Here is a 17,194-nt window from a genome sequence, read left to right as displayed (position 1 = left end):
AGACTTCCTACTGTGCCCACCCAAGTCCAACGCTGGCATCTCCATGTTATTCTAATGTTTGCATGTCTAGATTTAACCCTATAACTGTTAATTTAAGAATACATGGGATCTCCACCAACACCTCCCTCCAGAGATGGAAAGTAACCTGATAGACATATGCAAACAGCCTAAGATTATTAGGCCAGATTTTTGCACAGATGAAATATTGCACAGAGAAAGAAGCAGCAATTCAGTAGTCCACTTCAATAATTAACTTTATTTGACATAGGAACAGATTGTAAAACAAGTGAAGAAAGCATCTTAAATCCCTTGAAGCTTTTTCCAGTGAATTCTCTTGGGAATGGCACGCCTTCTGATAAGTTATGTGACAACTATTCATCGTCAGCATGAGTCAGTGATTTGGAAAAAGGAACAGCCCTGAGGGCCTGAGAGTTCAATGTTGTCTTTTTCTTGGAAGTCCAGGAAAAATTGGGGAAGTCTCAGGAATTGCTGCAGTTGCAGGACGCTTGTGGATTTCCTCCGGCTGCTCTGGTTTCCTCCCATGCTGCAAAGATGTGTGGGTTAGGTGGATCGGCTGTGCTAAATTGCCTCTTAGCGTCAGGAATTTGTAGGGTAAACACTTAGGGTTATGGGGATAGAGACTGGGTGGGGTTGCTGTTGGCTCGATGGGCCAAATGGCCTCTTCCTGCACTGTAGGGATTCTATTCTATGGTTCTGTCACAGTATACTGGTGGTGGAGAGAATGGATGTGACTCAATGGATGGGCTTCCAGAAGCCTAATTGTTTGCTTCTAACACGTGGAGCCAACTTGGAAATGTGGTTGCACCTGTACACCCACAAACACTGGTATTCCAAATTGTTGCTGCAGTGTATCAATATGTGACTTTGAGAAATGAATCAGTGCATGAATGAAGCTACACCAGTTGCTGTATCACAAGTCGTAAACGTGCCTCAACACTATTTCTCTTGCTCCTGACCCTTGCCTTAAGAATTTAACAGGTATTCTGTGCTCTTTCTGATAGCCTTTTGCCAATTTATATCACACAATGTATTCTGTACAGGCTGTTGGACCCACCTGGTCTGTGCTGGTGTTCATACTGTACACACATGTCCTCCTCCCTCTCCGGCTCATGGCTAAACCACCTCAGTTGTGATTTGGTGCCTTGATGCAAAGGAGCACTTCCAGTGATGGAGGACTTCAGTTATGTGGATAGGTTGTAGAAACTAAGGCCATTCTCCTTTGAGAAGGAAAGATTAAGAGATGTGAAAGAAATGCTCAAAATCATGAGGAATCCAGACAGAGTAGACAGGCAGAAACTTAACCCACTGGCAGAAGGATGCGTAACCGGAGAAACCAACGTTAGGTGATTGGAAAAAGAAGTAACAGTGACATGAATATCGTTTTTACACAGTGAGCGGTTAGCATCTGGAATGTTCTGTCTGAGAGTGTGGTGGAGGCAGATTCAAGAAGGCAGGGGCGTGAGATTGTTCTGTAATTATGATATGATTCTGTTATTCCCTGTCGTGTACATTGTGGAAAAAATGAAATGACTGGATGTTCATGTTGTAAGCTGGGAGAACAGGTCAGAACAGTGCTGGATTCAGCACCTTCCCAGCTGAACCCTGATCTGTGGAAGTTGTAAGCAATTCCAGCTGTCAACGTCATCTTCCAAGAATTTGAATTTCATTGATTTACCTGACAAACCTCCCAGTCTACCCTGGATCATTTGTGAAGGCTTTTGTGATTCTAGTCTTTGACACTGCTCTAATGTAGCACATGTGGGACCAGCACAGATACTTCAGAGTCCTACCAGGAGGCTCGAGGGTGAGGGATTAGGCTATTTGGGAAGATGAGCGAGGGAGGATTACCCTAAACCTCTTGATGATGAGCTGGGATGTGGATGGTTAATCTCACTTCCCCGCTATCTGTTTAAATCTTCTCCCTGACCAGTCACGGAGGAGAGCTGGTGTATTTCACAGTGAGGAAGGCAGGTTTGCCACAACAGGTCGGTCAGAGAAGCAGGTCCTGAATGCACCCAGCCCGACCAGGGACTGAACACTGCACTGTTGACACCAATCTGATCCACAGCAGCTGTCCAGTTAACTGGCCCCTCAAGGAGTCTGAATTGCTGTGGCAACAGACACTTTTACATGAAGATTGCAGTCCGGAGCTGTGAATACTGATGGTGGAGGCTCCGATTTTCTTACCATCGCGCAGCTGACTGGAAATCTCTCCTGCCCTTAACGTCAGCCATTGGCATAAATTGGAAGGACTTGCACACCGGCCACTCGAACCTGTTTTGGCCATGTGATGAACTCAGTTTCCTCAAACATCAAATCCTGGGGTGGCACTCACACCTGGGAGTTTCTGGGCCAAAGGCAGGGTTGTTACCCACTGTACCACAGGACATTTCTCCCCCCCCACCCCACCTCCCTCTCCTAGATCCAGCAGTTGTTCCTACAGAGAGTAGAAGAAAATAACTCAGCTAGGCATGAGATGTAAATACAAATCCAGACAGACATTCTCTTTGGTCAGTGCTCTAATCTCTCCTTTGCGTTTAATCAGTTCCCCTCATTACTGTGCCAGGGATTTCCATTTTGAGTTATAATCTGAAGATTAAACTTTATTGACTTATAGTAGTCGGTGAGATTGTTGTTTAATCCTTACATTGGGATGGGGGAGGCTTGTAAATTGGTATCCCAGGGAGTACAGTTTACTGTGAACGGTAACTAGGGGTGAGAGAAATGTTTGATTTGCATAGAATCCCTACCGTGTAGAAGGAGGCCATTCAGCCCATTGAGTCTGCACCAACCACAATCTCACCCAGACCCCATCTGCATAACCCTGTGCATTTATCCTAGCTAGTCCCTCTGACACCAAGGGGCAATTTAGCATGGCCGATCCACCTAACCTGCACTTCTTTGGAGTGTGGAAAGAAACCAGAGCACCCTGAGGAAACCCATGCAGACACGAGGAGAATGTGCAAACTCCATACAGACAGTGACCCAAGGGTGGAATTGAACCTGAGTCCCTGGCGCTGAGAAGCAGCAGTGCTAACCACCCTATGCTGCCATGTCAGCTTATCTCTTTTCACAAACAGTTTGTTTATATGCTGCACCCACTGTGGGTTTAGCACGAGGAGCTTGGTAGCCGTTTTGGGTTTTACTGTTGCTGCCTGTTGTTACTGTTGTTTTGGATATGGAATCAGTTGGTTGATGGCTGCACTAATCTCCTCCCTTGCTTGCTCAGTGATATATTACAGCAGTGGCTGAAAATGAAAGCTGAAATATGTTGTTTTGTACCAAATGGTGCTTTGGTGTCTTGTTTACGAGGTGTTAAGGTGAATGTAAAGCAACCTAGAGTTCTTGTTAGCTCCTGTTATGGGAAGATAAGGTTAACATCGACAAAGCTGCATTTGAGTGTGGCACATTCTCCTATTTTCACACTAAAGCACTTGAATCTCACCCTTGTCTATATCATAGTATAGTGCTACAGTGCAGAAGGAGGCCATTTGATCCATCAAGTCTGCACTGACCACAATCCACCCAGGCTCTATCCCCATAACCCCACACATTTACCCTGCTAGTCCCCCTGACACCAAGGGACAATTTAACATGGCCAATCCAGCTAACCTGCACATCTTTGGAGTGTGGAAAGAAACCAGAGCACCCGGAGGAAATTCACGCAGACGCGGGGAGAACGTGCAGACTCCACAAAGACAGTGACGCAAGCCAGGAATCGAACCCAGGTGGCAGGCGCTTTGAGGCAGCAGTGCTAACCACTGTGCCACCCCTACACCCCAAGATTTGTCTCCCCAAATTGTTACCAGTGATACACGCTAAGAAGTTCAATACCAGGCTGCAGCTCTGAGCTAATGTATGACAGGCTAGCATTGGTCACATAAATGCAGACATTGATGGTCACACGATTGGCCTTTACAGTAGAATCTAACCCACTGCTTTCTACCCAGTCAGTGTGTTTGGGTAGCCACTTAGTGGGGTCCCTGAGGGACTTATTCGTTGTTTCCCATCCTTCAGTCGGCGTCAGTTGTAATAGTTTGTGTCTCATCTCACCAGGGAAGCAAACCCGAGTTGTCTTTTGCATAACTCTTCCCAGTATCAGAGCTCTGATTAGTAAATCGTGTCTTTGGATTGGTTTTGCTAGTGTTATTGGGGACGGTTTAATCTAACTCTGAAGGGGTTTGGAAATTCTAATTGAAGTGGCATACCAGGGTGCTCAGAATACTGGGATTTAGCACTAGAGCAAAGGATAGTAAGTTAAAAGGTGGGGTCAGAGTAAGTAATAAAGTCTAAATCAGGGTTACTGTGCATATATGTGACTGCATAAGAGTGTTCTAAATAAGGTTGGTGAGTTACAGGTGCAGATTGTCATGAGGGAAAATATGTTATGGCTATAACACACACAGCTTAGTGCGTAAAACTGGGTAGGAAATATTTTTGAATGCAAGGTGTTTAGGGTGGTTAGCCACTGCTGCCTCACAGCACCAGGGACCCGGGTTCGATTCCTGGCTTGGGTCACTGTCTGTGTGGAGTCTGTACATTCTCCCCGTGACTGTGTGGGTTTCCTCTGGGTGCTCCTGTTTCCTCCCACATCTGAAAGATGTGCTGGTTACGGTGCATTGGCCATGCCCAGTGTACCTGAACAGTGACTGTGACGACTAGGGGAATTTCATAGTAAGTTCGTTGCTGTGTTAATGTCGGCCTTACTTGTGACACTAATAAATAAACTTTAAAGGAAAGATGAGAAAAGGGGGACGGGTGACAGTATTGATTTAAGAAGAGCATTGCAGTTCTGGAGAAAGGATGTCATGGAGGGCTTTAAGGACAGCATCTATTTGGCGAATGCCAAGGAAGTTAAAAGGTGCAATTCCAGTTCTCAGTGTAGCTTTATTGCCACCAAGTCCTGGGAAGATTTTAGAGGAACAGACCTGCAAGGAAATTACAGAGAGGTGCAAAAATGATAACGCTGTTACATTGGGAGCCAAAATGAATAGTGAAGGAAAGGCAACTCGAGTTTCTTAAGGAAAAATCATGCTCAACTAACTTGCTGGAGTTTTTGATGAGGTGACAGAGGGGGCTGACGAGGTCGGTGCTGTGGATGTGAACTCCAAGAAGTATTTGCTGCAGCACAGACTTGAGTAGTGTTACAGTTTGTGGATTAAAAGAACAGCAACATGGGTGGCACAGTAGTTAGCACTGCTGCTTCACAGCTCCAGGGTCCTGGGTTCGATTCCCAGCTTGGGTCACTGTCTATGTGGAGTTTGCACATTCTTCCCGTGTCTGCATGGGTTTTTTCCAGGTGCTCCAGTTTCCTCCCACAGTCCAAAGATGTGCAGGTTAGGTTGATTGGCCATGCTAAAAATTGCTCCTTAGTGTCCTGAGATGCGCAGTTTAGAGGGATTAGCGGATAAATATGTAGGGATAAGGGAATGGGGCCTGGGTGGGATTGTGGTTGGTGCAACTCAATGGGCCGAATGGCCTCTTTTTGCACTGTAGGGTTTCTATGACCTATTTCTATGGTCTTCTAATTGGATGACTGACAGTTAGAGTAGGGGCTAACGGATGTTTCTCGCGTTAGGGGAAGGGTTGTAGCAGAGTTCCTGATGGGTCAAGTGCTTTTCCTGATACAGTTGAATGAACCAGACCAAGGCACAATTTCAGAATTGGTGGATGATACAGAACTTGGAAGCATTGTGAACTGTGAGGATGATAGTGTAGAACTTCACAAGGACGCAGGCAGGTTGATAGATCGCACAGACTGTTGACAGATGAGCTTCAGTGCAGAAAAACGTGAAGTGATTCTGTGATCTTGCTACCAAAATGAGAGAGAATGTTAAACGGTGCAACTGTAAAGAGGAGTGCAGGAGCAGAGGGACCTTGGTGTATGTGTGCATAAGTCATTGAAGGTGACATGACAAGTTGAGAGTGGTTAACATAGCTTACACTATTTCTATTAATAGGAGCATTGAGTATAAGAGCATGAAGATTAAATTGAACTTGTGCAAGACACGAGTTTAGTCTCAGCTAGAGTGTTGTGCCCAGTTCTGTGTGCCACACTTTAGAAAGAATATGAGGGCATTGGAGAGAGAGAGTGCAGAAAAGATTCAAGGAAGTGGTTCCACGGATATGAAAATAGATAGGAGAATTTGAGGCTGTTTTCCATGGGGGAAATTTGATAGAGACAAATCATGAGGGATCTGGATGGAATGGATGGGGGAGATGGGGGGGAAACTGTTCCTACTCATGAAAGGATTGAGAACAAGAGGGTACAGATTTAAAATAACTGGCAAATGAAACAAAAGTGATGTGAGAAAAAGCTTTTTCACCTGGCGAGTGGTTGCAGTCTGGAATGCGCTGCCCGAGAGTCGGGTGGAGACAGGTTAAATCGATCGACAAAGGAAGAATGTGCCCAGGATTGGGGGAGAAGGAGGGAGAATGGCATTGAGGGAATTGCCTATTTGGAGAGTTGGTGCAGATGTGATGGGCTGAATGGCCTCCTGCACTGTAACAATTCTGTGATTTATGCAGGATGAGCACCGTCGCCGTGGTGATGACCTGCGTCTACAGTTGGCACTGGAAGAGAGCCGACAAAAGCTGCAAATGCCAGGAATAGGCCCCCATAAAACTGAGGTAGGACCAGCACCCACCTTCTGACCATTCCTTCACATTTATTCTTATTTGTTTGTGTGAGGAGAGCATGTCAGTTTTATTGGCCATCCCTAATTGCCCCTTGAGAAGGTGGTGGTGAGCTGGTTTCTTGAGCCGCTGCAGTTCGTGTGGTGTAGGTACACCCACAGTGCTGTTAGGGAGAAAGTTCTGGGAGTTCCAGGATCTTGACTCAAGTGATAGTGAAGGATAAGTGATATATTCCCAAGACAGGATGGTGAGTAGCTTGGAGGGGGACTTGCAGGTGATGTTCACATGTATTGGCTGCCCTTGCCTTTTGAGTTGGTGGAGATCACAGATTATAGAATCATAGAATCTTTACAGTGCAGAAGGAGGTAATTTAGCCCACTGAGTCTACAATGACCACAATCCCATCCAGGCCCTATCCCCATAACCCCATGCATTTACCCTAGCCAGTCTCCCTGACCCCAAGGGGCAATTTAGCATGGCCAATCCACCTAACCCACACATCTTTGGACTGTGGGAGGAAACTGGAGAACCCAGAGGAAACCCACGCAGACACGGGGAGAATGTGCAATCTCCACACAGACAGTGACCCAAGCTGGGAATTAAACCCAGGTCCCTGGTGCTATGAGGCAGCAGTGCTAACCACTGTCCACTCTAGATTAGGTTCTGTTGAGGGAGCCTTGGTAAGTTGCTGTGGTGCATCTTTTGATGGTACACACAGCTGCCTCTGTGTCAGTGATGGAGGGAATGAATGTTTGTGGATGGGGTGCCAAACAAGTGGGGCTGCTTTGTCCTGGATGGTGAGGAGCTTTTAAGTGTTGTTGGAGCTGTACTCATCCAGGCAAGTGGAAAGTATCCCATCGCACTCCTGACTTGTGCCTTTTAGAAGGTGGACAGGCTTTGTGGAGGGTCAGGGGATGATGACCCTCAGGCAGGGGAAGATGTAATAGTGCTATGAGGTTTCCATTATACCTGTACGTTGAGCCAGGAATTTGGAGAGAACAGGAAAAAGAAGCTTAAAAATTGAACAATCACCCAGATAGATTAAAAGATATTCTGTTGTGGTACCTTTTTACAGACTGCTTTACTGGATCTGACAGACTCCACACCATCTCCCCTGACACACAAATCTGATCCCTGGGGAGCACCACTGCCATCAGTGTCCACTGCCAAGCCTGACCCCTGGGCCGCTGTGTCCCGTCCAGTATCCTCTGACCCTTGGAAGCAAATGGGTAAGATCTTCCAGGATTGATTTGCCTTTTGGAGATTTGTTTTTATGATGGGATCTGTGCCGCATTGCTGACAAAATCCTTAACCTAGATAATCCCGACGGCTCCATTAGTTACCAGAATATCCAGTGTTGATTTGGACCACGGCATCAGTAAGGGTTCGGTACTGAACGCAGCTAAAGCGTGTCATTGTGGGCATGTACACAGATTCCCTATAGAGCAGAAGGAAGCCATTCAGCCCATTGAGTCTGCACTGACAACAATCCCACCCAGGCCCTGTCCCAAGGAATCCCATGTATTTACCCCCCTAATCCCCCTGACACTAAGGGTTAATTTAGCAAGGCCAAACCACCTAACCTGCATATCTTTGAACTGTTATAATGGGCCTGGGTGACTCCTGGATGAGTGAGGGGTCATCAGTAGATTCTTAATTCCAGATATTTTTATTGAATTCAAATTTCACCATCTATCGTGGCAGGATTCGAACACAGGTCCTCAGAACATTAGCTGAGTTTCTGGATTAATAGTCTAGCGATAATACCACTAGGCCATCGCCTCTCTGTTGCCCCATGAGGGCAATACTATCCCAGAGACCACACAGTTTAGTGAAAACCCGCTTCTCAAGGTCGTAATCCCTGTACCGTGAGGAGTGCCATGGAATTTTTAATCCACTTCAACCAGCTGAATAGGCAGGATGGAGTTGGGGATGATGTTTCAGCTGGCAGTATAATACACCCTGCACTGAAACAGCAGCCTGTGCTCACTGTTTAACACCTTGTTGTGATACTGGCTGAGTATAACCTTATTGCCCGTGGCAATTTGATTTTTCCGATAGATCCAGTCAGAATATTCTTCCAGCTGGAAATTCTCTCAGTATCCTGGTCAAGTGGCCAAAGCCACCGAGGGACAGATTAACAGCTTCGTTTTATTTCTGTGCCATGTAGGTGGTGTTGGGAGCAAACTGGCTTCTGCAATGCAGTCATTGTATTCCAACACCTCTACTTTCTCAGAAGAGTAAGGAAATTTGGCATGTCACCAACTTTTACAGATGCATCATAGAGAGCATCCTTTCTGATTGTATCACAGCTTGGTATGGCTCCTGCTGTGCCCAAGATCACAAGGAAGGTCATCAATATAACCCAATCCATCACGCAAACCAGTCTCCCATCCATTGACTCTGGCTACACTTCTTGCTGCCTCGGCAAAGCAGTCAGCATAATTAAGGATCCTGTGCACCCCGGACATTCTCTCTTCCACCTTCTTCCGCTGGGAAAAAGATACAAAAGTCTGAGAACATGTACCAACCAACTCAAGAACAGCTTCTTCCTTTTTGAATGGACTTACCTCGCATTAAGTGATCTTTCTCTACACGCTAGCTATGACTGTTATACTACATTCTGTGCCCTCTCCTTTCCTTCTCTATAAAAGGAATGCTTTGTCTGTACAGCACACAAGAAACAATACTTTTCACTGTTTGTTAATACATGTGACAATAATAAACCAAATCAAATCAAAGAATTGCAGTGAGCTTTGAGATGTGGGGGTGGTCCTTGGTAAAAGCTGTCAGCTTGGTGAATGTACTGGATTCTCTCAGTTGTCTCCGTGTCTCTCACGCACAAGTTTTATTTACTCCTTTTATTTACAATGACAATGTGTACTCTGCTAATGACTGTAAATGTCTCAAATAATTTACTCATTCTGAAAGCTCCACTCAATCATCCTCCGTGTTGGTGCAATTTGTTCAAATGACTAATGATTCTTGATGTCCATTGCTCCAGTTGAGTCAGGAGCTTTTTTTCATAGAATCCCTACAGTGCCGAAGGAAGCCATTCAGCCCATTGAGTCTGTACTGATCGCAATCCCACCCAGGGCCTCGTCCTGTAACCCCACACGTTTTCCTTCTCATTCCCCCTGACACTAGGGTCAATTTTAGCATAGCCAATAAACCTAACACATGCATCTTTGGACTGTGGGAGGAAACCGGAGCACCTGGAGGAAACCCACGCAGACACGGGGATAATGTGCAGATGCCAGACGGACAGTGACCCGGGGCCAGAAATTGAACCTGGATCCCTAGCTCTGTGAGGCAGCAGCGCTAACCGCTGTGCCACCCATTGTGTTCTTGAGTTTCTGTTCTTGGTTTCTGTTTCTGTTCTCGGGTCTGGTAAATTCAAGAACTTATTCCCTCTTTATAGCAGGTTCCCGACTGGCCGCCACTTCCTCCGATCCATGGGGCTCTTCGACCCGTCGCTTGTCAGGAGAGCAACAGCCGAGAAGCACAGACCCCTGGGGTTCGGCTTCTGTAGCGTCTGACCGAGACCCCTGGGCTCCTACCTCTCCTACAGGTAAGATTCAATGAAGGTGTGGACAGAGTGAAAATTTCCTGACAGATAAACTCAGTTGTGTCCTTTCAAAAAAAAAGTGACTGTGAAGCTGACCCAGGATTTTCTTTGTTTGGACAGAGATTCAGATCACAGCAACAGCTTTTTATCTTTGTGCCGTCATATTCAATATATGTGGGGATGTGCGTGATAGCCTGTGTGATAGGCTCCTGCTGCTTCTCTTGTGGCACGGGGGAGATTCAGAACCCCTTTCACAATCGAATACAACATTTTGTGAATGCTTTAAAGGATTATATCAAACATCTGTACGTGGTGATATTTGGAAAAGATTGGGGCGTGCCAGACTTGCTGAGTTTTTCCAGTATTTTCTGTTCGTATTTCAGATTTCCCGCACCCACAATATTTTGTTTTCATCAAGTTCTCCTCCTCCACTATCTTCCCTCAATTGAAAAGTTGCACCTTTCGTAACCTCTCCCATGTCCCAAAGTGCTTTCCACAGCCAGTAAAGTACTTTCACTGTTTACTTTTATTCATGGGACACGGGAGTTGCTGGCTGGCCAGCATTTATTGCCCATCCCTAGTTACCCTTGGAGAGCAGTTGAAAGTCAACTACATTGCTGAGGCTTTGGATTCATATGTAGGCCAGACTGGGTAAGAACAGCAGATTTCCTTCCTTGAAGGACATTAGTGAACCAGATGGGTTTTCTGACTGGTTTCCTGGTCATCAGTAGATTAATTCCAGATTTTTTTATTGAATTCAAATTCCACCATCTGTTGTGGCGGGATTTGAACCCAGGACCCCAGAACATTAGCTGAGTTTCTGGATTAATAGCCTGGCGATAATAACACTAAGCCATCACCTCCGGTTGTAAGAAACCCAACCAGCCAACGTCACCAATAGCAAAAGAATTGGTTATTTCGTTGCTGTTTGCGAGATCTTGGTGTGTTCTGGGTGACAATAATCTGCACATAGACTGCATTTCAAAGCACTTTGTTTGACTTGAAGCTTTTGGGGCGTTTTGAGACTTGACAAGGTGCAATAGTAAATGCAACTTTTTTCCCCTTTGACTGCCCATCCCGTGTTAGCTGTGGCTGCGAGTTTGTTTTCCCTCCGCTGACCCTGCTCCACAATATTCCCTGACAATGACTTTTCAGTCCTGCAAGGCTAGTTTCAAGTGAGGACTCGGTGTGGGACTGGGTCCAGCCTGGGTAGGAATGGCAGGTTACTGTCCCTCAAGAATATTAGTGAACCAGTACGAGTTTTACGACAGTCTTGACAGCTTCACCGTCACTTTTACTGATCCAAGTTTCAATTTATTTGACTTTTTTTTGCTCAAATTGAACATAACCGTTGTGGCGGTATTTGTGTTCACATTCTCTGGATTATTAGTTAATTATCATAACTGTACCTGGTGGACACCGAAAGAAGTCTCACTACACCAGATTGAAGTCCAATAGGTTTATCTGGTAGCATGAGCTTTCAGAGTGCTTTAGGCGAGTGATGGAGCTTCGAAAGCTCATGCAACCAAATAAACCTGTTGGACTTTAACCTGGTGTTGTGAGAGTACTTACTGTGCTTACCCCAGTCCAACACCAGCAACTCCACATCATGGCTATACCCAGTATGTGAGAGTTGAGTATCCAGTTCACGGCCATTTCTCTTCAGCAACATAATGGAGATTGGGAACTTACTGAGGGGGTGGGACATGAAGCCAGTGTTCCCTGGTTTCTGCCAGGGTCGGAGGGAGGAGTGGTGGCTTTCTTTGCAGCGTCTGTTTGCTGCCTTGCAGTGACTTGTTTCACGGTGAATTCTTTCCTCCCTCAGTGGCTTCCCCTTTCCACTCTCTCTGTGCTGCCGACGTAACCATAACTGATGACTTCTCCGCGTTCAGCCATCTGCGAGGATCACCCCGGAACGCAGAAGGTCAGGGTACAGGTAAGCTTTCCTCCTCCTGTTATACTTTGGGATGTTTGCCTGACTGATCTGTGCACGTCAGGGAGTAGAGTTTTATTCTGTGTTACTGTCAGAGTAGAATTTCTCAGCCTGGAATTCCTGACGGTGGGCTCTTTGAAATTAAACCCAAGAACTGCACGGTGGTACAGTGATTAGTGCTGCTGCCTCACAGCGCTGGGGACCTGGGTTTGATTCCTGGCTTGGGTCACTGTCTGTGCAGAGTCTGCACATTCTCCCCATGTCTGTGTGGGTTTCTTCTGAGTGTCCCAGTTTTCCCCCCACAGTCCGAAAGACGTGCTGGTTAGGGTGCATTGGCCGTGCTAAATTCTACCCGAACAGGCGCCGAGTGTGGCGACGGGGGGATTTTCACAGAAACTTCATTGCAGTGTTAATGTAAGCCTACTTTACTTATACTTTACTTTGTTTGCCAGAGGGTTCCTGAATGTGCTCTGCCCATCCCACACGTGCACAGGAGATTTTTCTTCTGTTTTTCCCCGACACTTGGAGTTGCTGATCTGTAGCTGCTCCAATACTGGCTCAGTGTTCTTTGCTGAATGGAACCAGGCGACTGCTGGATGTCATTCCAATTACGTTTATACTGAATTGCTTTAAATTTATACATTTAAGTCAGTTTAGGAATGCACAATATTTCAGTGTTTTAATGGCATTGACCACTGCAGTGCAGAGCAAAAGACTGTCACAGGAACCTAACTACACTCTTTACATGAGTTGTAATCTGCTGCATCTCAACCCCAGGAATCCAAGTTCGATTCTGGCTCGGGTCACTGTTTGTGTGGAGTTTGCACGTTCTCCCTGTGTCTGCGTGGGTTTCCTCTAGGTGCTCCAGTTTCCTCCTCTTGTCCAAAGATGTGTAGGTTAGGTGGATTGGCCATGGAAAATGTGCGGTGTTATGGGGATAGGGCAGAGGGGGTGGGTTTGGGTAAGACACTCTCTCGGAGAGTGGGTGCAGGCCTTCTGCAGTGCAGTGATTTTATGTAATGGAAAAATACAATTCCATAGAGTAATTTCAGTTAAAGTTGCACTTTTCTTGGACACATCTACAGCATTATGTGAGGAATTACTGTATTTCCTTTAGCATTTTGGGGAATCTGCATGGGGATTGAGTGTCTTGTCATTGCTTCAGTCAGTCTGCAGTGGAGTGGATGGATTCGTTTCCCAGAAAGATCTCTCCCCTTTCACCAAGGGTTTAGCTCCCAAAGCAGGCTGGGCCCATTGACTGAATCTTGTCTCTGCTCCACACCAGCCCCACCCCTTTCCCGTCTCAGCCTCCTGAGTGGGTGGGTGGGGGACTCAATTTAACCCCTCATTTTCACAAGGCAGCGATTCCTGAGCGAATGGACTGCTGGGATTTGTACATTTGAGTCTTCATGTGGATTTCAAATCAAAATCTGTCAGCATCCCCCCACCCCCAGCAAAGGAACAGAATTAGGCCACTCGGCCCATTGAGTCTGCTCCGCCATTCGATCATGGCTGATACTTTTCTCATCCTCATTTTTCTGCCTTTTCTCCATAACTCCTGATCCCCTTATTAATCAAGAACCTATCTATCCCTGTCTTAAAGACACTCAATGACCTGGCCTCCACAGCCTTCTGCGGCAAAGAGTTCCACAGATTCACCACTTTCTGGCTGAAGAACTTCCTTCTTATCTCTGTTTTAAAGGATTGTCCCTTTAGCCTGAGGTTGTGCTCTCTGGTATGATATAGATACGAGTGCAGCAACCACTGGGAGCTGACATGTTACTGATATTTCCCAGCAGTACCAAGGGGAAGTCCTTCAACGGTGCGGAGAAGCTTCATGATGTACGTTTGCCCTCAGTCAGTTTGCTTTTTATGATAGGATCGGTACTGTTTGATTTTATGTGAGAAATGTGTCATCTTTAGAAACAAGCCAACCAGCTCACTCTGCCCTCCACAGGTGGTAAGTTTGAGGTACTGGGTGATGGTCTGACCACTCCAGCCACATCTGTCGTCACACGTGGTCTTGACGTCTTTGACATGTCCTCCATGTCAAGCACCATGACCTCCAAGCAGCCCACCCCCAAGCATCAGTCAAGCTTACCCAAGAACCCCGAATCCTTCCTGGGCCCAAATGCTTCACTGGTAAACCTGGACACCCTCATTACCCGCACAACGCACCCGAACGTCAGCACCAACCCCTTCCTAGCACAAGGTGAGTACCAGATTCTGCTCTTGGCACACTGGAGACGACATTGGGTGAGGTGCCCAATGACTGTCACCGCTCCATGAATTGGAGTTGAACTCAAGTTGATTTATTATTGTCACGTGTATTAATATACAGTGAAATGTATTGTTTCTTGCATGCTATACAGACAAAACATACAGTTCATAGAGAAAGAAAGGAAAGAGTGTAGAATGTAATGTTACAGTCATAGCTATGGTGTAGAGAAAGATCAACTAAGTGCAAGGTAAGGCCATTCAAAAGGCAGCAGGGAAGAAGCTGTTCTTGAGTTGGTTGGTACGTGACCTCAGACTTTTGTATCTTTTTCCTAATTACATAGAAACATAGAACATTACAGCACAGTACAGGCCCTTTGGCCCTTAATGTTGTGACGAGCTATGTCCAACCCAAGATCAAGCTATCCCACTCCCTATCATTCCGGTGTGTTCCATGTACCTATCCAATAACTGCTTGAAAGTCCCTAAAGTTCCAAGTCCACTATCAGAGCAGGCAGTGCATTCCACCCCCCAACCACGCTCTGAGTGAAGAATCTGCTTCGGACATCTGTCCTCTATCTCCCACCATGAACTTCATAATTATGCTCCCTAGTAACAGCTACATCCACCCAAGGAAATAGTCTCTGCGCATCCATTCTATCTATCCCCCTCATCATCTTATAAACCTCTATTAAGTCGCCTCTCATCCTCCTCCACTCTTAAGAGAAAAGCCCAGCTCCCTCAACCTTTCCTCATAAGACCTACCCTCCAAATCAGGCAGCATCCTGGTAAATCTCCTCTGCACTTTCTCCAATGTTTCCACACCCTTCTTGTAGTGAGGTGACCAGAACTGTACACAACATTCCAAATGTGGTCTCACCAAGGTCTGGTATAGTTGCAGCATAACCCCACGGCTCTTATACTCAAACCCCGTTAATAAACACTAACACACTACAAGCCTTATTTGTGGCTGTATCCACTTGAGTGACAACCCTCAGAGTTCTGTGGATATCGTAGAAATCATAGATACCCTACAGTGTAGAAGGAGGCCGTTCGGCCCATCTAGTCTGCATCGACGACAATCCCACCCAGGCCCTACCCCCATATCCCTACATATTTACCCACTAATCCCTCTAACCTACGCATCTCAGAACACTAAGGAGCAATTTTAGCATGGCCAATCAACCTAACCCGCACATAGAACAAAGAGCAACACAGCACGGGAAACAGGCCCTTCGGCCCAACGAACCCGCGCCGCCATTTTAACATTGAGTGCCCTCCCCTACATACGACCTTTGTCTACATCTATTGGGGAAGATTGAGGGAAGACTAATTTAGGGACAATTTGTTACACCAATCAGCCCAAGAGCACGTTTTTTGGGATGTGGGAGGAAACCAAAGCACCTGGAGAAAACCCACGCAATCACAGGGAGAATGTGCAAACTCCTGCAGACACCGGCCCAAATCCATGTATCTGCACAGCAAACAATCATAGTCACTGAGCTGTCATGTTGCCCGTCAGATGGTCCAGTTTAAGTGTACACTAAATACGTGAAGCACTAGGCAACTCTCGAAGCAACATCCAAGAGCAGCTATCACACAACCCACTGCGTGTATGCCCCTTATTGGTCAACAAGGCAGACCGAATCATCTTTGGACTGTGGGAGGAAACCGGAGCATTCAGAGGAAACCCACGCAGACACAAGGAGAATGTGCAAACTCCACACAGATGGTAACCCAAGCTAGGGATCGAACCCAGGTCCCTGGAGCTGTGAAGCAGTACTGCTAATCACTGTGCTACTGTGCCACCCCAAAGGATATGAACCCCAAGATCTCTTTGTTCCTCCACATTCCTCAGAACCCGTTGACCCTGTAATCTGCATTCAGGTTTGTCCTACCAAAATGAATCATCTTGCACTTGTCAGGGTTAAACTTCATCTGCCACTTTTCAGCCCAGCACTGCATCCTATCAATGTCTCTTTGCAGCCTACGAGAGCCCTCCACCTCATCCACCAACCCACCAATCTTGGTGTCATCAGCAAATTTACTAACCCACCCTTCAGCCTCCTTTTTCAAGTCATTGATAAAAATCACAAATAGCAGAGGACCCAGCACTGATCCCTGTGGTACATCACTGGTAACTGGCCTCCAGTCTGAAAATTTTCCCTCCACTACCACCCTTTGTCTTCTATGAGACAGCCAGTTACTTATCCAATTGGCTAAATTTCCTTCTATCCCACACCACCTTCATGAACCTACCATGGAGAACCTTATCAAACTCCTTACTAAAATCCACATATATGACATCAACTGCTCTACCTTTATCTACACACTTAGTTATGGCCTCAAAGAATTCAATCAAATTTGTGAGGCAGGACTTACCTCTCATGAAACCATGCTGATTTTCCTGGATTAAACTGCATCTTACCAAATGGTCATAAATCCTATCTCTCTGGACCATTTCCATTAACTTACTGACCACCGAAGTAAGACTAACTGGCCTATGATTACCAGGGTCATTCCTATTTCCTTTCTTGAAGAGAGGAACAACATTTGCCACTCTCCAATCCTCTGGCACAATCCTCGTGGACAGTGAGGACCCAAAGATCAAAGCTAAAGGCTCCGCAATCTCATCCCTTGCTTTTCAAAGTATCCAAGGATGTATTCCATCTGGCCCAGGGGACTTATCAACCCTTAGGTTTTTCAAGATTGATAATACATCTTCCCTCAGATCATCTACCTCCTCCATCCTATCAGCTTGTATCACGCACTCATCCTCAAAAACGTGGCTTCTCAGTGAACACTGATGAAAAGTATCA

The 17,194-nt window shown here is 46.2% G+C and overlaps 2 protein-coding genes across 5 annotated transcripts in view; one reads left to right on the top strand and one right to left on the bottom strand.

Annotated features, from left to right (window-relative positions):
* The window catches only part of LOC145361597 (epsin-2-like), a 39,645-nt gene that overhangs the window by 18,629 nt on the left and 3,822 nt on the right, over window positions 1-17,194 (top strand). For 3 of the 4 annotated variants that reach the window (XM_080217447.1, XM_080217446.1, XM_080217448.1), the window contains exons 6-10: window positions 6,550-6,651; window positions 7,733-7,886; window positions 10,079-10,228; window positions 12,051-12,161; window positions 14,116-14,370. In XM_080217447.1, the coding sequence (XP_080073573.1) occupies window positions 6,550-6,651; window positions 7,733-7,886; window positions 10,079-10,228; window positions 12,051-12,161; window positions 14,116-14,370 (772 nt within the window). The remainder of the gene's footprint in view (window positions 1-6,549; window positions 6,652-7,732; window positions 7,887-10,078; window positions 10,229-12,050; window positions 12,162-14,115; window positions 14,371-17,194) is intronic. The other variant, XM_080217449.1, reaches the window with a different exon arrangement.
* Window positions 281-17,194, bottom strand: part of LOC145361596 (GTP-binding protein 1-like) — a 58,914-nt gene continuing 42,000 nt past the window's right edge. The window contains exon 14 of the mRNA XM_080217444.1: window positions 281-1,238. The gene's annotated coding sequence lies outside the window, so the exon portion shown is untranslated. The remainder of the gene's footprint in view (window positions 1,239-17,194) is intronic.

This window comes from Carcharhinus amblyrhynchos, chromosome 35, assembly GCF_965287045.1.
Source record: "Carcharhinus amblyrhynchos chromosome 35, sCarAmb.v2.hapA, whole genome shotgun sequence".
Taxonomy (NCBI): Eukaryota; Metazoa; Chordata; class Chondrichthyes; order Carcharhiniformes; family Carcharhinidae; genus Carcharhinus; species Carcharhinus amblyrhynchos.
Note: the sequence above shows the minus strand (reverse complement) of the source record. Positions and strands in the feature narration are given on the sequence as shown.